Source organism: Gekko japonicus, unplaced genomic scaffold (assembly GCF_001447785.1).
Source record: "Gekko japonicus isolate JY-2015 unplaced genomic scaffold, Gekko_japonicus_V1.1 scaffold111, whole genome shotgun sequence".
NCBI classification, from domain to species: domain Eukaryota; kingdom Metazoa; phylum Chordata; class Lepidosauria; order Squamata; family Gekkonidae; genus Gekko; species Gekko japonicus.
Genome location: NW_015171505.1, coordinates 130,010 through 152,628, shown reverse-complemented (window position 1 = coordinate 152,628; position 22,619 = coordinate 130,010). Strand labels below are relative to the sequence as shown.

The 22,619-nt window shown below is 46.0% G+C and overlaps 1 protein-coding gene across 1 annotated transcript in view; it reads left to right on the top strand.

Annotated features, from left to right (window-relative positions):
- Nucleotides 1-22,619, top strand: part of ZNF423 (zinc finger protein 423) — a gene marked incomplete at its 3' end in the record, with an annotated part of 303,352 nt that overhangs the window by 202,382 nt on the left and 78,351 nt on the right. Inside the window, exon 5 of the mRNA XM_015419239.1 lies at nucleotides 1,513-1,602. Coding sequence (XP_015274725.1) covers nucleotides 1,513-1,602 — 90 coding nt within the window. The remainder of the gene's footprint in view (nucleotides 1-1,512; nucleotides 1,603-22,619) is intronic.

Below are 22,619 nucleotides of genomic sequence, written 5' to 3'. Positions count from 1 at the left end.
GGGGGACTCCTGTGTTGCTCCTAGAGCCGCCTCCTGCACCCCCTCCTGGTTGTGTTTTGAATTCACCCATGAATGGCTCCTTGCCTTGTGGGGAGGAGTTGAGTCTCTTTGCCTCCTGTCTCCTGTAGGTGCTGCCCCAACCCCCAATGGCGAGGTCCTGTATTCTTTTCCAGCTCCTGGCTCCATGGAGTTTTCCCTCAGATGGTCATAGCCCCACCCCCAGCGTGCCCCGCATGATCGCGTCACTTCCTGGTGACGTGCACGTCGGGGTGGAGCTCCCCCCGGGGCCCGATCCGGCGGCGGGGAACGGGCCTCTGGGGTGGGGTTTTCCCCGCCCCCCGGGGGAACTTGGCAAGCCTACTACTACGTAATGGACAAGTGCCAGTCTAACCAAATGTCATGCGACACAAGTGGGTGTGAAAACCTGTGCTGGTGCGTACTACAGCCTGTTTCTGAAAGCTGATTTACGAACTCCAAAAAGTGCGTGTGTTGAAATTTCCAGCTAGGGTCGCCAGGTTACCCCCCCGACCACCGGCAGGCAATTGGGGGGGGCAGGGTTTCCAGATCCAAGTTGGGAAACTCCTGGAGATTTGAGGACAGAGCCTGGGGAGAACAGGGACCTCAGTGGGGTACAGTGCCCTAGAGTTTGTCATCCAGAGCAACTGATCTCTGTAGTCTGGAGACAAGCTGTAGTTCCCCACCACCCACCTGGAAGCTGGCATCTCTGTTTCCAGCAGAGATCCAGGAAAACCCTCTCTATCGACGAGTGCTTGGAAAATCTTCTCTTGGGCACATTATCTTTCCCTGGGCAAGGCATTCACAGCCGTAGGGAGTGTTCCTTCGGGCGATGGTCCAGTTGCATTCTGAAATGGAGCAGTCTGTTGTTTCTGAGTCTGTGGTTTAGCTCTGTGCTGGATAAAGGTGTGTCATGTGTAAGTGGTTCTGCCAAGGCTCTTTTTGTAGCAGGAACTCCTTTGCATATTAGGCGACACACCCCTAGTGTAGCCAATCCTCCAAGAGCTTACAGTAGCCCCTGTAAGAAGAGCTCTGTCAGCTCTTGGAGGAGTGGCTACATTAGGGGTGTGTCGCCTAATAGGCAAAGGAGTTCCTGCTACAAAAAGAGCCCTAAGGGCCAATGTGCTGTCGTGGGGGAAGGTTCCGAGAAGTAGCCGCCTCTACAGGTTTGTTTTTACTCGCGAACGTCACCGATGTCGGCTGTTCTCCCTTGTTAAGGTAAGAGGTTTCCGCATGCTTCTTCTTTTTTGCAGTGGGCTTTTTCCATGCCGAGGGTCTGGTGGTGGCGGGGACCATCTTCATTCTCATGTCCGACTCAGCTGGAGCAGGAGGGCATGGGGAACGTGTAGCGGTGTTTTTCATAGGCCTCCTCCTAACCCAGCCATTTCCGCATGCCGCCTCCTGCACCCCCTCCTGGTTGTGTGTTGAATTACACCCATGAACGGCTCCTTGCCTTGTGGGGAGGAGTTGAGTCTCTTTGCCTCCTGTCTCCTGTAGGTGCTGCCCCAACCCCCAATGGCGAGGTCTTGTATTCTTTTCCAGCTCCTGGCTTACTGGAGAGGAGGATTATGAAAAGTACTATTGCAGGTAGGAGACACTGTACGGTATTCATAACTTCGAAAAGCCCTCGAACGGTATCCTCTCCCCCCCCCACCTCCCCTTTCACCAGAGCATAGCTGCACCTTTCTAAGGAGGAAATGTCCTGTTGAATGTATTGTGCATGCAACACTGTCTCACTCCCCTCCCCCCCTCGATAAAGGAGGGGGAGAGACTAGTTCTGAAACACCGTTTACTTCCAAACAGTTATCACTTCCAAGGAAACAAGTTAGATTTGTATGACAGAACCGGGGGGAGGGGGGAGAGTTAAATGTTTATATCAGTGATTTCCTTCAACAGTTTTTTTTAAAAACATCGGCTTCTACATCTTCTTAAATATTTCTTCCCCGCTTCTCCCAGTTTAGCAATTTTTGGCAAACCAAGCTTCAGCAATTCACTTTTTAGTCAATAATGGGCTGGATCCTGCCAGCTTTCCTGCTAGTGTGAGAGGGGTCCCTTTTGACCCCACCCCCCCAAAGGCTGTGCTTGGGATTGTGGGACCCACAGGGACGAACTTCAGGCCAGGTTCTTCTTCTTATTACAGCACAAATTTGTAGTATCTAATTCCGTGGGTTGTTTTTTTTTAAAATCCCACCCAGTCCCTTTTGACATCCCCCCCCCAAGGCTGTGCTTGGGATTGTGGGACCCACGGGGATGAACTTCAGGCCAGATTGTCCTTATTACAGCACAAATTTGTAGTATCCAATTCTGTTTTAAAAAAAAAAAAATTCCGACCAGTTCCCTTTTGACACCCCCCCCCCAAAAGGCTGTGGGACCCACGGGGACCCACGGGGACGAACTTCAGGCCAGATTGTCCTTCTTATTACAGCACAAATTTGTAATATCCAATTCCATTGTTTATTTTTTTTAAACAAAAAATCCCAACCAGTTCGAAGCACAAACTATTTTGGCATCTGACAGTAGATCAGAGACGAGAGGACCATGTTGATTCTGCCACGTGATAATTGTAATAGGATGGCCGAAGGAGCTTGTGTCCCGTTACATATTGAAGTCCGTTTAATTTCTTTTGCTCTTCTGCTCCAACAGTATTATCGCAAAGCAGCCCGAGCTCGTCAGAGCTTGGATGCTAGAAAGGGTTGGCCAGTACCTGGAGGGGCGATTGCTAAGGAAGACCAGGGTTGCTGTGCAGAGGGAGGCAGTGGGAAACCACCTCTGCTCCTCTGTTGCCTTGAAAGCCCCATGAGGGGTTGCCCTAAGCTGTGTGTGGCTTGATGGAAAATTAATTATTATTATTACCCTGACATAGATGGCCTGGGATAGGCCAGTCTCATTAGATCTCCGAAGCTATGCCTGATCAGTAGTTGAATGGGAGACCACCGAGGAAGTCAAGGTTGCCATTTAGAGGAAGGCAATGGCAATCCAGAGGGGCTGCGGTGGCTCAGAGGTTAAGACGCTGAGCTGCAGACTGGAAGGTCTGTGGATTGGCAGTTCGAGACCCTGGTGCCGCGAGACGGAGTGCGCTCCCGTCCCTGGCCCCAGCTCCGGCCCACCTAGCAGTTCGAAAGCAAGAAATTGCAAGTAGATAAGTAGGTACCGCTTCCGTGGGAAGGTAATAGCATTCCATGCACCTGGGCATTTAGTCATGCCAGCCACATGACCATGGAAACGTCTTTGGACACCACTGGCTCTTGGGCTTGGAAACGGAGATGAGCACCGCAACCCTAGAGTTGGATTCGACTAGCTTTCGAGCAAGGGAAGCCTTTACCTTTACTAATGGCAATCCACCTCTGAACGTCTCTTGCCCAGATAGCCCAGGCTAGGCTGACCTTGTCAGATCTCGGAAGCTACACAGGCCCTGGTTAGTCCTTAGAGGGGAGACCACCAAAGAAGTTCAAGGTTGCTGCACAGAGGCAGGCAATGGCAAACCACCTTTGAACATCTCTTGCCTCCAAAACCCTACGGCGCCTCCATTAGCTGGACGCAACTTGATGGCACCTTCGGCCACCTTTACGGGGCACGTTCTCATTGTGTGTGTGTGACATCTTCAGAGGGCACTTTGCACCTTCAGCTTTTGTGGTTCACATATTTATATCGTCACACCAGCTCTAAGGGACATTTTACATAGATACAGAGTGGTAAATGTTTGTTTTAAAAAGTCTTTCCAAATGTCTTGTTCCGTCTCCATCTGATTAGCGGCCAACGTCTGATGATTGTTTTTGAGACGACGCCTTTAGAATTCTCGCCATGCGCTATAATGCTGGTAATGAGCTGGTGCCAAGGTTGTTCCCCTCCGCTTTGCGAAAACAGCTCCTAACCAATGTGTTGTGTCATTTTGTTCCAATCCGTGCTTCTACCCGAAAGCTGCCTTCCTTTCCCCAGTCTCACTCATTTTCTTGTTTTCGGAGGCTGTCCACTTAGGGAGTTGGATGCTGAAACGGCTGTCACATGCTCACAAGAATGTACACCGTGGCTAACCGAGGGCTTTTGAAAGCTGCATTTGCTTTTTTAGAGGCGTTTTTGTTTAGAGCTCTGCGACAGGAGAGGACCCCTCTCCTGTAGACCAAAGTGTCACTGTCGAGAATTAAAAATACTCAGTTGGGCCCATTATAATGGATAAGGTAGCTAGTTAACATCCATCTGTCTTCAACATTTAGGATCTCCGGGCCTGCGTTTGTTATGGTGCAAGTGAGTAATTTATAGACCATACGGGTCCCTGGTCCCTCTTACGTGTCCTTTGGGAGGTTCGGGGGGCTTCTGCCAAACTCATCTTCTCTCATGAACACGATCACATCCTGTTTCTTCATTCCTCATTCGTTTCAGCTTCTGTTTCTTTCTTTTCAATCTCTCTGCTTCTCGGTCCCCTATCGAGGACTATGCGTAGAAAAACGACTGCCATGTCGATACCAGGATCAGGTAGGCAGTGAAGTGGAAGATCCTGGAAAGCTGCAACCAGTCAGAGTAGACGGTACTGATCTTGATAGACCCGGTGGTCTGATTTGGCATAATGTTGCTCTTCAGGTTCCAATCTTTCCCATCTGCTGCTTCATCCTTAAAACAACACCAACAACAACAACAAAAAAACCAATCTGGAGTTGCCAGAAATTGAATCTGGAACCTTCTGCATGCAAAGCAAATGAACTGTTACTAAACTAGAGCCCCTGTTATTGCTCTTGTGTTTGGTACAAGCTTAGGAGAGAGTCAAGACTTACTGTAATCTGCTAGTACTACCGCTAGTTCAAGTCCATCCAGCATATCTGCTGCACTCCACAGTCTTTCTGATCACATCACGTTTTTAAGACTATCAAAAGAATCATGTGTGCTCTTCTTTCATAGAATCATAGAATGTTAGAGTTGGAAGGGATCTTGCAGGTCATCTAGTCAAACCCCCTGCACTCTGCAGGAGCATAGCCGAAAGATAGCCCTACAACATACCCGAAAGATGGTCATCCAGCCTCCAGTTGAAAACGTCCAGCGAAGGAGCATCCACCACCTCCCAAGGCAGTCTGTTCCACTGCTCAACCACTCTTACAGTTAGGAAGTTTCTCCTGATATTTAGCTGCTATCGACTCCCTTGTCATTTCCACCCATTCGATCTAGTCTTGCAATCCGGAGCAAGAAAGAATAGATCTGTTTGTTCTCCCTTTCTTTCTGTGTTAATGCGTCTTTTAAAAGCCACTAATTACTTATATACCCAATAGTAAGAAATGTTTAAAATATACAGACCAACAGTTAAATATGTTAATAGGGAATTATTAAAGTGAAGTGTGTATGCTTGTTGTAAGCCTTAATAGTTCCTCTGAATCTGTTCTGATTTATGGAGTCGATGTGGGAGGCATTAATACCTCATGTCAGAGGCTTTAAGGTTTACAGATTTTTCCAGGCTTCGACTTATGGCCCACTTGGAGCTGTTACTCTTGAAAGGTGCAAGGAGGGCGCTGCACATGAGCACATGCCTTGCATGCTAAAAGTCCTTGTGAAACCATTGGTCAAAAAAACTTGTCACACCTGCAGAGAAACCTGTACTGGTGGGGGCAGTAGAAACAAAGGAGGGGATTGCACACCGAGGATTAAAAAAACAAAACTGTGGGTTTCACCCCATCCCACTAAGACATTTAGTGGCTCCAAAACTCCCCTTCGTTTTTATTCTGGAATGAAGTTCGGGATTGGAATACCTTGTTTACCAAACGTCCGGTTGGGATGTTTCTCCAGTCTTCCAAGGAAATTCACTCTTGTGGGCAGTGTTCCCTCTAAGCTGTGGAGTCTTGTGAGCAAAAATTCTACTTTGTGAGCTACTGACATTAAAGTTGTGAGCGAGCGATTTGGCTACTGCATAAAGTAGTTTGCTCTGGAGACATCCCTTCCTGAACGAAGACAAAAATCTGTGAGCCGGAGGCTAAAAAACTCTGAGCTAGCTCACAGTAACTCAGCTTAGAGGGAACAGTGGTTGTGGGGCCCTTCTGCATCCACGTTTTTGGCAAAACCGAAAGATCCATTAGTTTTATTAGAAGTCCATCGCGTTTGTCACTTATCAACACCTGATTTATTTGTTTATTTTGTCTTTGTTGGTTTTTGCTTCCCTCCTACCAAGTCAGGATATCAACGGAATTATTTACTGTGGCATATTTGACCGAGGGGTAGTGCTAAAACTATTTGCACTGCTTTGTTGTTGTTGTTTTTTCTGTAGGACGAATATGACTTGTGAAGATTTGAAGCAAGACGATGTAGACGAAATGCTTTGAACTCTTGAAAGTGCTATACAAATGCTTTTTTATTGTTGTCTTTTGCAATTACTGTTGCTACTGTTATCTCGTGGGATCGACTCTAGAAAGAACCCTTGAGACTTGGCTTGGGATATTAGGAGGCACATATGATTATATGTTATAGTCCCTTCCTGCTCCTGGCAAGACGTGTAGCCTTAGCGCCAGCTTTTAAAATCTGGATTTCATTTGTGTGATCAGAAGGTTTGTGTTTTCCAATCTCCGTTTCGTCACAATGGCTAAACCTTTGCTATGTTGAAGAAGTGCAATAAGACAGACTTTGGGTGATGAGAAATGCAAAAGGATCACATGGATGGGGGAGAGATGGGAGCATCTTGGGGGTATGGGTTCAAAACCCTGAAACAGGGGCCGCTTCCGCACTGTGACAAGTGCAATAAGACAGACTTTGGGTGATGATAAATGCAAAAGAATCACATGGATGGGGAGAGAGATGGGAGCATCTTGGGGTTATGGGTTCAAAGCCCTGAAACAGGGGCCGCTTTCGCACTGTCACTTTTGTCACTCGTTTGTCCCTGTTGCTTTGGGGTCCCCCCCTTTCCCACATTTTTTGCTCCCTCTGGGACTACTAGAGAGAGCAAAACACATTTGGGGGGAGGGGAACCCTGAAGCGATAGGGACAAACGAGTGAAAAAAAGGACAGTGCGGAAGTGGATGCGAGAGATCTTCCTGTGAGTCAGGATGGTGCAGTGCAGGATATTCAGTTGTGGTGCAAAACAGAGAGGGCTGAATGAAGTTTGCTGGTGATAATCCAATGAAATTGGTTGGATGGATGAGATTCTGTGGGAGCCTTCTTTCATAGCAAAGTGGTCTGTGGCCTATTATGCACACACGGCTTACTGCAGAGAATCTGAGCATTCAAGCCTCTAAGCTTGACTTCGGAATCTGTGCCTGCCATATGTACCATTCTTTTTCTCTCTGCTGTATTTATTCTGTAGCTACAACCAAGAACGTTTAACTGCTCAGATTCTCTGCAGTAAGCTGTGCGGGCAGCCCAGCCAGGATCACTGTGCCTGTGGGGAGCCAATGACTCCCTGCACTTGTGGCTCTGTGTTACCTCACCCCACCGCCCGGTTTAAACCCAGCTGGACAGGGCAGCCCAGCCAGGATTCATTTCTCTTTTTTTTAACCGTAATCTGAGACTAGTGATAGCCTCATATTGCTAGACTCATGCCGCTTGTAAAAAAGATTAAATGCAAAACAACAAGGGACACACCGATGAATGGCGGAAGGTACAGAGTGGGCAGAACAACCTGGATGTGGAAGTGGCCTACAAGGGGTGGGAAAAGGGCATGGAGGGAAATCCAAGGGAATCTGTATGCTTTTGAATTACCTGCGGCTTGGAAGCAAAGCAAAGGAAAAACCGGCACAAAAGCACTCTCGGAAATCCCGGGGTCACAGCAAACTGACAGTGAACTGAGCACTGAAGGGAGGAAAAACAATGGAAAACAAAAAATAAAACCCAACAGACATGCACAGTGAGAGTGAGGCAAAACACCCGGGCATAATAGGCCTGTGTCTCCCATTCTTGCTATCAGGCTATTTGATATCAACGGCAGGTGGCTTATCCTACACTTCCATTCAAAGCTTTTATTGTGAGAAAGGGAGAAAAGTACTTATTTCTCTCTCTGCTCCATCCCATGCACAATCTTGTAAACCTCAGTCATGTCCTACTCCAAGTGGAAGCAGTTCTTTGGGATCTCAGATGGAATACTTTCCCATCACCTACTACTTGACCCTTTAAACTGGAGGTGCTGAGGACTGAACCTTGGACCTTCTACATGCCAAAGCTGGTGCTCTACCATTGAGCCATGGCCCCTCCCTGTTTTGGGAAGTCAAGAAAGTGGGTGGACAGTGCTATGTCCCATTCAGAACGAAAGTAATGATCATTGTACCAGTTGCCTTTCCCCACACGGAGCAGTAGCCACGCTACTGCAGCGGAAGATAGGCGGATTTTCCGGGTGCGATCTCACCGCCACATCTGGGAAGCGTAGAGCTCCCGTGGCGAACCCGAGGCTTCCCTCCGAAGATGCGCGGTTAAAAACTAGTACCTCGGAGGCCCCATTGCGAAAAGGTGGTTTTTTTTCAAAGTCTCCAGGGATGTGCACAAGCACCCAACGGGGCATGCGCATACTTCAGGTAAAAACCCCACTACCACAACCCCGTTTGCCGCGCCGCGCCGCTTCTTTGGCGCGTAGTGTGATCGGCACCTTCCCCCTAACCACAGGACCTCGACGCGACCGTGAGGGGAAGCATGATCGCGCAGTCATGGCCCCTCCCTGTTTTGGGAAGTCAAGAAAGTGGGTGGACAGTGCTATGTCCCATTCAGAACGAAAGTAATGATCATTGTACCAGTTGCCTTTCCCATCCTTAGCTTGGTCTTCTGGTCCAAACTGGAATAAAATAAAATAATTAAAAATGTTGATGATCAATGTGTGATTGCCACAGATAAGCCTCCATGGGCTAATGCATTTCACCTTGCTCTGTGATATTGCAACGTTCTGTGTATTCCCTCCCCACTGCCATGGGTAACCAGTGAGGTAGGGCATGGAGATAAGAATGCTTAAGACATCCTGACTAAAGATCAACTATGCATGACATTATGGCAACAAGCCACCGGGCTAATAGCTGCCATTTTGAACTACAGGTGTACCTTTACAGTTGCCTTTAGTTTAGCCCTCTTTTGATTGAATTCATAATATATGTATATCTTTTGGATATGTGTGTACTCTTTGTGAAGTTGCCACATCTTGATCTCCAAAGATGTGTCCCGAGTGGAATTTATAGAAGCCCCCCTTAGGTTGGTAGTAGGCCAACCGGATAGAAACAAGGTACATTATCTCCTTGCTTCACGAGACCCGGAGATCATTGAACTGACCGCTAAGTTTCTTCTTGGTTTTATAAAACGGAAGAATGACTCTGAGCATATTAATGATTCTTAATTTATAATTTTTAAAAAAATTAAGTTTAAAAGTTTAGATTTCAATTTATTGTACGACTCAGCTATCTTCTGTATGGTTAAATCTATCTTGTGACAACTTGAGGTATGTTATAGGCCTGAGATATCCTTGGAATGGTTTACCACGATGATCTATTTTATAATCTCTACTGGATTGTATTAATACTGGGAAATGTTTATTCTTAATATTCTATACCAATAAAAGGTATTTGACTTTGACTTTGATATGCACATTTTTTTTAAAAAAAAAGTGGCCCGTTTTCCCCAATGTGGAGAATCATTCTTCACTTATTGACTCCAGTTTTGTTCCTGTGAGGCTTGTCTTCATGTTACATTTGAGTTGATCTAGAGACACGGCGAGGAATTGCATGGTCTATTTTTGGGCAGCACTTTTACGACAACCCCTGTATCGGAAGCCGATCTCGGGGTCATGTGGTTCCTCCCTTACTCCCCTGGCTGTATTTGGAAGTAATTTCAGATTGAATGGATACTGAATGTGCTTTTGGAGTGGGGAAGCGGTACATGAGGCAGATCCATTGGAATGGATGAGGTTTACAAAGTGGAGTCAGAGAGGCTAAGTTGGAGGTGCTGTGGCTCAGTGGTGGAGCATCTGCTCAGGTTCAATCCCGGGTTCAATCCCCTGCATCTCCAGTTAAAAGAATGTAATGGACCTCCACTTGAGACCCTGGAGAGCCACTGCCAGTCTGAGTAGACAGTACTAACCTTGATGGACCAATGGACTGATTCAGTATAAGGAAGCTTCATGTGTTCAAGTAGCCTCAACACCATTCCTCCGCAAGTCCCCAATTTTCAGCCCTTCCTTAAATTCATCTCTTCGGCAATGCATTATTAAAACCAGGGGTCATTTCGTAGAAAAAGAGGTGCAGGAGCTCATTAGCATAGCTTATTTGCATATGCCACATTCCCTGACATCATCGGAAGTGTGTCAGAAGGTAACACCCACCGTTCAGGCTCCACTGAACTGTTTTGGATTGCTAGCTATTGGGGGGGGGGGTCTGTCCTTGCAGAGGAAGGGAGAGCTTGTACCTGAATAAAACTTGGTCTTCAAGGTGCCACTGGACTGTTTTGGACTGGGGAGTCGGGGGGGGGGACTCTGCAGCTTACATGGCTGCTTCTTGCTCTGACTGAGGGCTGCTGGGAGCAGGGGGTGGGGCTTGTTGCATGTGCCCGCCCCCTGGGCTCTTTACTGCCGGAGCTCCGCTCCTGTGCACTCCTGCAGGAAACGACCCCTGATCAAACAATGTAAACCTTCCAGAGGAGATTCCACCCCAAGCCTTTTCCATTGTTACTAGGTCCCATGGTGCCTTGATGTGCTGGAATCAGAGGAATCATTGTTTAAATTAAAGGGCATCTGATCAGTGTCTGTCACTGAAGTTCAGCAGATCTTGGTGGCAAGAAGGCTGTTCGCACCACTGCGCTGCTCTGATCCAGCTCGGTGTCAGTCGGCGCTCATTTCCTGTGCAACGGTGCTGGAATATCTTGTTTCAGTTCCTGTTTGCAATGTTACTTAGCTCAGTCTCTTGCTCCTCTGCCAAACTGGCAGGGCTTGAAGGTTGACTTCCTGTGCAGATGATGTAAAAGTGCCTGTGCGGATTCTTCCTCTGCAGCCATTGGGAGATAAAAGGCAGGACGCTGGGGATTATAAAGAGGGAGCCAAATTATATTTATAATATTAAAGTTGAGTGCATTTGTGGTTTTGCTGTCCTCTAGGGTTTTTCGTAAGTAGAAAAACATGAATTAGCATTTTCCATTTCCATATATTGACTGGAAAAATAGCCCTCTTCTCAATTAAGACCTATAGCTTTTGGGATGTATGCAACAATTTTATAAAATATTTACGACGGGATTTGCATTTTACATGGCATGACGAGTCTCCCTCCCTTTCCCGCTCTCTCTTTTTGGTCTCCTTGTCTATGCAAGATGGTCTGGGGCCTAGCCGAGGAAATGCATTTTGTGTACCAAGAGGGGAAATAAATCTAAAAATGGACTCGCTCACAATGAGCGCTTGAGAATGTCCGCTGTTGATTGTGGTCTCCAGTAATTATCTAAGGTCGATTCTTCCCAACCACATATTTTGTTATATCATCTTTAAAGGCTGCACTCCCAGTGGAAATCTATTACTTTCCCCTTTAAAACTGGCATTGGGAGGGGGGGGAAAAGACTGTTTGCAGCTTTGTGTTAGACAGATAAGTGGAACATTCCCCCCCCCTTCCTCCCGCGAATGTAAATGCGTGTTGTAAAGAACATAGCTATTTCCTGGATAATTTGCAGTTGTATATTTTATGTTAATTTCACCGAAAATATTGCACCCCTGCCAGGTTTAGTAGAGGCTCACTGTGATATGAATAATTTCTAGCAAATCATTTTTTTTCCTCATTTAAGATTTGGCACCTTTTAAAGATTTTAATAATAGCAACAAGGAAGAAGATTTAGAACGAGCGAGATGTTGCAGCCAAAGAGATGCACGTTGAGAGCAAATGTAAACTAGCAAGAATAATTACATGGCAAACAAATTTTTTCCCCCACAGATGTTTTTTTTGCCCCCCTTCTTCCTTGCCACGTAATAACTATTTACTAAACTGTTTATTTTAGGCCCTTAGTTTACAATAAAATATTTATACTTGCTTTGGTGTAATAAAAAATATTGACAAAATACTACTGAGATATTTTTTTAAAAAAAAGACAGTCAGTATTTCACTTCCTAGACAGCAAAGGAAGTAGACACACTATTTCCCCTCCCCTTTCTGTGTCTCTTAAGAGCATCTATTGGGCTAGTGTAGGACTGTGGCTAGTTTGGAATCCCTGCATTTTTACCATAGAGAACTAGGCTATTCCTAGAACGTTGCAGGTTGACGCGACTTGTTTTTTGCTGGAAGTGATGCCACAATGCATGCAACGCTGTTTTTTTAAGAGTTCTCTCCTTGAGCTTCTGCTTTTTGCAACCACTAGGATGACAACGCTAGGATTTGGTCATGTAGGAAGTTTCAATTGTGAAAGTGCTGATGTCAGTTTTTTGAACCAATAGGTTGTTGTTGTTGTTCAGTCGCACAGTCGAGTCCGACTCTTCGCGACCCCATGGACCAGCTCCCGCCAGGCCTTCCTGTCTTCCGCCGTCCTCTGAAGTTGGCTCAATTTCATGTTCATTGCATCTATGACACTGTCTAACCATCTCATCCTTTGCCGTCCCCGTCTTCTTTGACCTTCAGTCTTTCCCAGCATCAGGGTCTTCTCCAGTGAGTGCTCCCTTCTCATTGGGTGGCCAAAGTATTTGAGCTTCAGTTTCATTATCTGGCCTTCTAGGGAACAGACAGGGTTGATTTCTTTTAGGATTGACTGATTTGTTCTTCTTGCAGTCCAAGGGACTCTCAAGAGTCTTCTCCAGCACCATAGTTCAAAAGAATCTATTCTTCGGCGCTCAGCCTTCCTTATAGTCCAGTAGGTGGTCAGGCAGAAAGGTTGACATTCTTCGGCGCTCGGCCTTCCTTATAGACCAGTAGGTGGTCAGGCAGAAAGGTTGATTAGCCATCTCATCCCAAGGACATGTGATTTCAGTCTAAGAGACTCAGCCGTGAACTGGCTAGGTGGCTTTATGTAGGCTTTTTGGCCTCAGCTGTTCTTCACTCATCCGCAGTATGGGTACAATGATGCCAGGTGCCTTTGGTAGGCTTCCTGTAAGGATTGTGGCCATCATGTACCAGAAGCTTTTTGAATTTCACACCGTTCGGTGTTGATGCTACGGTGATGATGGCTTTGTTGCCAGTGGTGTCGTCTCTGTCTGGGTTGGCGTAGACCCTCAACTTTGGTTTGTAGCTTGGGGCCCAATCCAAGACTCTGCCTCGCTGCATACAGTGATCGTTAATACTGCAGTGCCACTAGCTGTTCATCTAGAGATATTTTTTTTTGGTCCACCCAGCGAGAAACATATTTATTTATTAAAATATTTATACTCCACCTTTCTGGTTGGCCTACAAATCACAATTAAAACATTAGAGATTAAAACCAAACGCCCTGGCAAACAACTAGGACTTGCAGCACCTCCTGAAAATCTCCAAAAATGGAGGGTCCCCTTCTCCTGGGCTACACCCACCATCACCAATCAACTGGCCAGTGGCAGGGGCTTACCGGGACCAGGGAAGGCCTAGCCCATGCATTTCAGCCGTGTTCTCAGCAGCAGAAAGAGCCCTAGGTGGGCATTTCCAACTATGTGGCGATGTCACCACTGGCGTGCACTGGAAGTTAACATCATCGTGTTGCTGGCAATGCAATGATGCTCTGGCATTTGGGCAAAACCTTTATTTGTGTTATGGACTGCCCTCCCCTTTGTATATGGCTCCGGGCAGTGAACAACACATTCAACAAATACATTTGCAAACCAGATTAAAACAATTAAAAACAATAGACAAGTTTTATAACTATTTCAGAAGGTCCTTAAAGGACCAAATTGATGTCCTTACCCTATGAGGGGAGGGGAGTGATGGGGGAGGCCAAGCGCAATGAAAAGCTGTGTGTTCATTTTTCCATATGTGGTGGACATGTGATAAAGCTAAAAAATATTGGAGTTGGATACATGGAATTTTATGAAAAGTGTTAAAAACTACTGTACCTTATGCACCAGAATTGTTTTTATTGAATATATCACCAGAGAAATATAAAAAAACAAGACTTTTACCTCATTATACATATTGTAACAGCGGCAACAATATTATATGCTAAACACTGGGGAAGAAGTGAAGCTCCCTTAAAGGAAGAAGTTATAAGTAAAATTCTGGAAACAGCAGAGATGGTTAACTTAACCTCAATCGTGAGAGGGAATAACAAAGAAGATTTTGAGGACACATGGCTAAGGTTCTATAAATGGATAGAGGAATATAACAGCCAAAATTAAAAGAAATGCTCTTCTAGGGGTGTACCAGGAGAGGTGGTCCTATAGATATGTTGGTCCCAGACCGTTTAGGGCCTTAAAGGTTAGTACCAAAACCTTGAACCTGATCCAGTATTCAAACTGGATTCAGTGCATCTGGTGAAGCACTGATTGAACTCAGAGGGGTTCCAGTAAGGATGCAGGGTGCTGCATTCAGGACCAGTTGTAGTTTCCAGGTCAGCCTCAGGGGTAGCCCTGCATAGAGCAAGTTACAGTAGTCTAACCTGGAGGTGACCGTTGCATGGATGAAAACAGCGTCTACCACAGAGTTTTTGCCCAAATACCAGTGCTTCACCAGCGATGCAATGACACCATCTCCACTGCACGCTGGAAGGGACATTTTCACACTGTTGACAATGTGGCCGAAATGCCAAAGTAGGCCTCTTCTGATGCCGGTAAGCCCCCCCCGCCTCCCCTGCTGTTGGTAAGTCCTCCCCCTGCCGCTCTCTGGTTTTCCTGCAGATCAGTTGCCTGTGCCAACAGTTGAGAGGGAGAGAGCACAAAGGCAATCCAGTCGAACAAGTTTTGGAATTTTAAACCCCCCCCCCCCCAACATATATCTGGTAGGATTGTCAACTAATGGATTGGGCACAGCCAGAATGTCATCTGAATTACGTTACTCTGTCCCACTTAACTGGTTAATTATAAGTGCCCTTGGAAAACTTCAGTTGATGCTATTTGGAAGACAAATTAGGTGTAGTAGTTAGAGTGTCAGACTAACATCTGGAAGACCTGAGTTCAGATCTTCGCTCTACCACAGAAGTTCACTGAGTGACCTTGGGCCAGTCATACACTCTCAGCCCATGGGGTGGTGGTTGTCATGATAGGAGGGGAGACTGACGTTTTAAACCAATTTGGCTCCACATTGGGTTGAAAAGCATGGGATTAATACCTAAATAAATAAATCTATGTCGGATCCCTTACAGTCAAATAAGCCAGGCCTGCCATTCATTGGGTTGGGTCCAGTGGTAATTTCCCTCCGGCAGAAGGGGCACACTCCCCAGTTAGTTCCTCATGCTGTTTCTGGGGGACATGAGTCCCCCCCAGGAGAATCATTTGGGGGGAAGCTCAGTGGACTTCAACCAGAACGGGGATGCACGGAAATCTAGTTCCATTGATAGAATTGCCCAGGACTTTTTTTGTAGAAAAAGCCCAGCAGGAACTCACTAGCATAACAGACCACACCCAACAGCAGAAACTCATTAGCCTATTAGGCCACACCCATGACAATACAGCTCATTAGCATATTAGGTCACACACCCCATGTTACCAGAAGTGTGGTCATCCAGCCACAGCTTCTTATTCCGTTGACCTTGTTTGTTGTCAAAACCCAGGGCCTTTTTTTGTAGCAGGAACTCCTTTGCATGTTAGGCCACACACCCCAAATGTAGCCAATCCTAATGAGTTTCTGCTGTTGGGTGTGGCCTATTATGCTAATGAGTTCTTGCTGGGTGTGGCCAACTCGGGAGCCAGCCAGAACTCCGTTCCTGTATTTTCCTGCCCCAAAATAGCCCTGGAGTTGCCTCCTGTTTTTGGAAATGCCACTCAATCTAATGGATTGTTAGAAGAAAAGCCCTTCTTTAAAAAGTGTGTTCTCCTCTCCCTCCCTGGTGGAATATTCCTTCTCACGGTAGTATTTCTGATTTTGAATGAATTGAGGAACAAATTCAAGGCACACCAGTATAGCTGCGCATGGGGTTTTCGACGGGTTTATCGTCTCTGATTTTAGCTACGTGGCCCTCTTCCGTTTCCAGCAGCTCTTGCCATTAGAAGGAAAGCTGTTGCAATTTTGCTCTGAACAATGAGGGCGTGTGGGCAGGTTACAGAATACAAATGAACCTTAATTCAGGTGTCTGTGGAATGACTGCCTTCCCTATAACAAAATGTTTTAAAAGGAAGATGTTTTGGAGAACGGTCATCTTCATTCCAATCTGAATGGTGATGGGCCATCAGCCGTTCTGAGACTGGAACTGCTTGGGTGGACCCCAACAGATTCAGCACACAGAGTTAAGCCTTGTCTCTACCCTTCGAAATGAAGTTCTGCCTCACATTTTGCCGCCAGAAAAGAAACCTGAATTGGAAGCTTGAAGTTACCATTCTTGGAGTGTCTTGGAATGTTGTAATTCTTGGAATGTCTGGATTCCGGTCAACAAGTGTCAGCTTTCTCGGTGGTGAAAAGCAAGCGAACAAACCTGTAGATAATGAAAAGTCAGCAAGGCTGTAATAATTGACGTCTGGGCAGAGAAGACGCATCGCTGTCTTTGTCGTAGGATTTCTTTTAAAAAAAATGTTTTTAAGCAAGAACCCAAGAAAAACTTTAGAGGCGATCAAGGGGTGGGGTGGGGTGGGGCGGGGAGGAAAGTATACCTTTACGGGGTAGTGCTCATGTGTTTCTTTTCGTGATTGTGGTGCAGTTTGTATTTTTTTTTTAAAATGGAAGGTATTCAGCAATTTAGTGTTAGGTTAAGATCCAGACGTGAACAAAAGAGGGAGCTAAAATATCCTTAAAAGCTCTCTGTGTGTGTTTTTTTAAAAAATTAAAATAAACCCTATTTATGGGTAACAGATGTTTCTGCAGTTTCAGCTTCGGAAGTATGCTTTTCCATGGCAATTCTGAACACACAGGCGTGCACTGATTAAAGGGAAGGGTGCTTCTTTAAATATGTGCACTCAGTCGGCTGTGAACCGCATGGCCACGCGGATGTTGTGAGATGATTTTGAAGGGTTGAGGAGAAAACCAGTGACTCTCCCCAGTGGCTGGCTGGCTTGAGCACCTGCCTCCATCTAAAGCCTGCTTCCTATATGCAGAGAACTGAGGTGGCAGGGATCTGAGGCATTAGCAAAGACTGTATCACTTTTGACTGCAACTTCTGGGATGCTCCCAGACCTGGATGGCCTAGGCGAGCTCAGTCTCATCAGATCTCAGAAGCTAAGCAGGGTCGGCCTTGGTTAGTATTTGGATGGGAGACCGCCCAGGAAAGTCCAGGGTCGCTACGCAGAGGCAGGCCATGGCAAACCATCTCTGAGCATCTGTTGCGTGGACGTCCCAGGCTAGCACTCCATGAAATTGCTGAGCGGTCGGGTTAGAACGGATAAAAGGAAGTCCTTCTTCACCCATGGAATTCACTGCCACGGGAGGTGGTGGCAGCTACTAGCATGGACGGCTTCAAAAGGGAATTAGATAAGCACATGGAGCAGAGGTCCACCAGTGGCTATTAGCCACAAGCAATGTTCCCTCTAAACTGTGGAGACTTGTGAGCAAAAATTCTACTTTGTGAGCTCCTCGCATTAAAGTTGTGAGCAGGTAATTTGGCTACTGCATAAATTAGTTTGCTCTGAAGCCAGCCTTCCTGAGCTAAGACAAAAATGCGTGAGCCGTAGGCTAAAAAACTGTGAGCTGGCTCACCCAACATAGGCGTCTCTTACGTTCTCTGATGGTCTTATGTTAGCCCGATCACATCAGATCTCAGAAGCTAAGCAGGGTCCGCCCTGGTTATTACTTGGATGGGAGACCACCAAGAGAATTCAGGGTTGCTACGCAGAGGCAGGCAGTGGCAAACCACCTCTGTTCATCTCTTGCCTTGAAAGACTATATGGGGGGCGCCGTAAGTCAGCCGCAACTTGATGCCACTTTTCCACCACCACAAGTAGAAAATGAGAACCGGGAAAGAGAAGAAGGTAGAATCTTTCCCCTTATGCACTAATTCTCTGCTTTCATGGAGTTTTTTTTAAAAAAATGCCTCAATAAGCCTTCAGAACTGGACTCGATCATCCTCGGTCCGACTTCGTGAAGTCAATTCTGCACCTGTCGGTCGCCTCTGTTCTCTTGCACGTGTGACAAGTGAATAGTTGTCTGAACTTAAGACTTGTTAGCCGTGTGCTGTTGAAGCTGTGCTGGATAAGATTGATATCACTACTGAGTGTAATAAGACTACCTGAGAACTGATTTTTTTTTGATAAAGAGTTCTTCGAAACGAACAGCCACTCGAGATGTTCGTACTTGTTGATGTCATCTTCTGTTTATGACGTCCTGTGTTCTGAAAAACAAAGGAATTAAACATCACGAAGCGTCACCGTTATCAAGTTTACTATTGTCTATTCATTATAGTGTGTGAACTTTGCAGCAATTTTCTATTTGTATATGTATGTCTCTTGCACGTGTGAGCCAGGGCTCCTTCTATAGTCTTGGTTACATTTGCCAGTGGCCCTTATGTAGGAAACTCTTTAGGGTGTGAGCTGCCTGTGGACATGCAGTCAGACAGTGCTCATGTGGGGAGGGGGGATTAGGTACCTCTGCAAGCAAGCAGGCTGCACAGCTGCTAAAAAGGAGGTGACATTTTCCCAAAATTTCTACAACTGCACAAATTGCAGCTGTCACGCGGACAGCCCCAGGTGAAACATCCCAGTTTATACCGATGAGAACTTCCCATGACTACTGCCTGGCCGCAAGCCCTGTGGGCAGCTTCATTAGCTCCCGAGGTGCTTGAAGAGTGGTGAATTGGCCCTCCCGTTCTATAATTGCACCACCCTGATCCTAACCACATTGGTGCTGGTCCAGCAATCCAGATGCACACCTGGATTTCTCAAGGATCTCACCCGCACACACACAGACTCATGGGATTTGCTCATGGAATTTGAACCCTAGAACCGATTGCTTTGTAAAGCACTCTTTGTTCTTAGGGGGGGGGAAAGATTGTTGTGTGCAGGTGAATGGCCGTCACCTTGATTTAGAACCCCACGTGTGCTGCAAAAGAAGCTTCTGAGTGCATGCGCTTGCTAATTTCTTTAAAGAGAGGATGCCGCTCTTAGGTGGGGCATGCCTTTTTTCTGGGATTTCCTTTGGAATGAATGGGGATATTGCAGTGTTGTGCAATATCCACTAGGGTGCACTGGTTAGCCTAGGTCAGGGGTGTCAAACATGCAGCCTGGGGGCCGGATCAGGCCCCTGGAGGGCTTTTATCAGGCCCGCAGTGCAACTGGCTGTCTTCTGCTTCTTCTTCTAGTTCTGCTGCTGCGTCATCGTAGGTTTGCAGCTTACAGATACACACCTGAACAGCATACTCAAGATTGCAACAGCACAGACATTTTGATGGAATAATTCAGAGCAAGAAGTGTCAGTTATCAGACACTGTTAAATAAACAAAATATTGCAAGGGTGCTAATGTTTTAAGCATGTTTTTATTTTAAGTTTAAAAAAACCCTTTTGTGTTTGTGTCCTTTATAAAGTTATGACACACGTGGCCCGGCTCAGCAAGGTCTCATTTACGTCAGATCCAGCCCTCATAACAAATGAGTTCGACACCCCTGGCATAGGTGGTGGAGGAAAGCGCCCTCAAGTCATAACTAACTTATGGCGACTGTGTGGGTTTTCAAGGCAAGAGACGTTCAGAGGTGGTTTGCCATTGTCTGCCTCGGTGTAATGCTCATTTACTTCCTTGGTGGTCCCCCATCCAAATACTAGCCACGGCCGACCCTGCTTAGATTCCGAGATGTGATGAGATCAGGCTAGCCTGGGCCGTCCAGGTGAGGGTGGTTAGCCTGGGTCCAGGGTTCAGATCCTGAGGTCACCTTGGGCCAGTCACTATCTGTCAGCTTCATGTACCCCACAGGGTTATAGTGAGCATAAAGGGGAGGAGGTGTGAATCATGAACACATGAAGCTGCCTTATACCGAATCAGACCACCGGTCCATCAGTGTCGACAGTGTCTGCTCAGATTGGTAGCAGCTCTCCGGGATCTCACACAGCAGTCTTTTACACCTGCTATCTGAGCCTTTTAACTGGAGATGCTGGGGATCGAACCTGGGACTCTTCATGCCAGGTAGAAGCTCTGTCACCTGAGCTCCTTGGCGGAAGAATGTGCTCGAAATTAGCTGAGTTCCCGTGCCGTCCCAGAACGCTTGCTTTGTTGTGTCTTCAAGATGACAGACATCAAAATACAACGCCGAGAGTTCTCTCATCATTTGTAATTTTCTGCCGCGGACAAACTGGACTCACTCTAATTGTTGCCATGTTGGTTCATAGCAGAAGTTTAACCTCCAGTTGGTAAGTTGCTGGGATCTGCGATGCAAATGAATATTCCTATGAGTAAATTGGCTCCTAGGAAAGTAAATTAGCCAGCTCCCTTCCGTGATGCCTCCTTAAAGGCCTTTTATCACATTAGAAATCATTATCCTCAGCAGTAATTTTACAAACCGGCCTGGGCTCTGCCCTTCATTAGAGAGGCAGCTGAAATGAGGAAGAGCCAAGCCCACGTTGCCTCTATGGAGGGAGTCAATTTGCAATCGAAAACAAATCCCGTTGAGGTGCCCTTGCCTTTCTTTCCAAGGTCTGGGTCAACGTTTTCTCAGAATAGGCAAAATGTTATTCAGACTTGTTGAGGTTTTCTGTAAAATAATAATAATAACATCAAGGAATCCAGTTTTCACCAGGATTTTGTCACTTCGCACCAAGAACAAATTGTTGCTGAGAAGACGAGATCATAAAGGTTTTTTTATCCCTATAATATGCCAATATATATTATTTCTACAGCCCTTTAAAATGCAAATAACTTCATTGATCTTTGTCTTTTACGATCCTGCGAGGCAGAGTGTGTATACTCAATATATAGTTAGGGAACTGCCTGAGTTATAAGAGAATGTTAGGACACGTTAGTTTGGTAAGTGAGGGTAGAGTCCGGATAGTTCAGATTAACTGTCATAGCTTCCCTCAAAGAATCTTGGGAACTATAGTAGTACAAGGCGACGGAGAGGTCTTTTTTAAGCTACCTTATTCTTCTCATAGAAGAAGACGACATTGGATTTATACCCTACCCTTCACTACTCGAAGGAGTCTCAGAGCAGTTTACAGTCCCCTTCCTCTCCCCACAACAGACACACTTGTGAGGTAGGTGGGGCTGAGAGAGCTGTCCTTGAGAGAACAGCTCTGAAAGAACTTATGACTGACCCAAGGTCACACCAGCAGTTGCATGTGGAGGAGTGGGGAATCAAACCCAGTTCTCCCAGATTAGACTCCGTACTCTTAACCACTACACCAGTTCTCTACAGAAACTGAATGTCTGACTTGAGGTTCTGTCAGGAGCGGCCACTGTGTTACTTCAGGTACTGTAGAGCAGAAGACCTCTGATGGGAAAGAAGGGCCTGGTGAAAGCAAGGTCCCAGTCATGATGCTAGGGGCTGTAAGGAGTTTGCACAGTCAACAGTCCACATGGGTTATCTGCAGTCCACATGTCCCCTTCATCTTTTTAATGAGAAATTTTCTTACTCCTGTGAGTCAATAGTTCTCTTTTCCTGGGAAGGTCTTATCATGTTGTTAATTCTTGCTGGACTTTTCTCTCAGGATGGTTTTTATCAAATATATTCTCATATACACAAAGTGAGTGCTTTACACGAGATTAGGTAAGGGTACAAAAAACAGAAGCACAGAGCATATTTGTTCCTTCCACAAGGACTGGTAGTGAGTTGCCAGCCACTTCCTGCACCATAGCGGCACCTAGTGACACAGTACCAGCATTACATATTGTTAGCACACTGAACAAAATGAAGGAAAAGAAGTGCAGGTTCCAGTGAACAGATCTATCCCAGTAAATATTTTCCAACATTTTAGATGGAGTTATATTCATAAGGTTTGTTACTTTTTTCACTCTCATTTTTCGCTTAATGCTGGCTAATCCTGCGCCTCACCAAATCTTCTTAAAGTTAGTCCACTCCCTATCCTGCTGATTTTGACAATTCCTTTTTGTGTAATTTTTTTTGGTAAACTTTGTGTTTGAGGTTTATGGCAAAAGCCTTCACAAACCATTATGGTTTGGTGGAAGGGGAGACGGGCTGTAATTGGAGCAGCCAAAAATATGGTTTTACAAAATATTGACATTGCCTTGGTATGCTGTGAGAGCAGCTGGACCTCATTAAGTATGGGTGTTAATTACTGGGAGACTGAAAGTTCAGTATGGCTGCAGAAAACAATAGGGGGAACTCTTAAGAGAAGGTCACCTTGAACTCAAGGCTTTCAGAGAGGGGGGAAAAATAAAGGATTGACTGTTATAGCCTCCTTGTTCCAAATTGATTTCCTAACATGGCAAGAGAGCAGTGTCTTGGCCATAAGAATTACTTTTCAATTGCTTGATCTTGTTGTTAACGGGAGGGGAGCTGTATGGTTTTATAATCTGTCCCGGATTAATGTGAGTCGAAGACACTAATGTTATGTTTTTCTGTAGTGTGTTTGAGAATTTCTTGTTTTATTCTCCTGTTTTTCCCCCCCCCTGCTCAACCACATACAGTGTGGTTTGAGGAAGAATTATTAATAGCTTCACATACCGTATGCAGTATTCTGTTGAGAGAACCTGTTAGGCCTCTGTATTTGAAGGGAAAATGT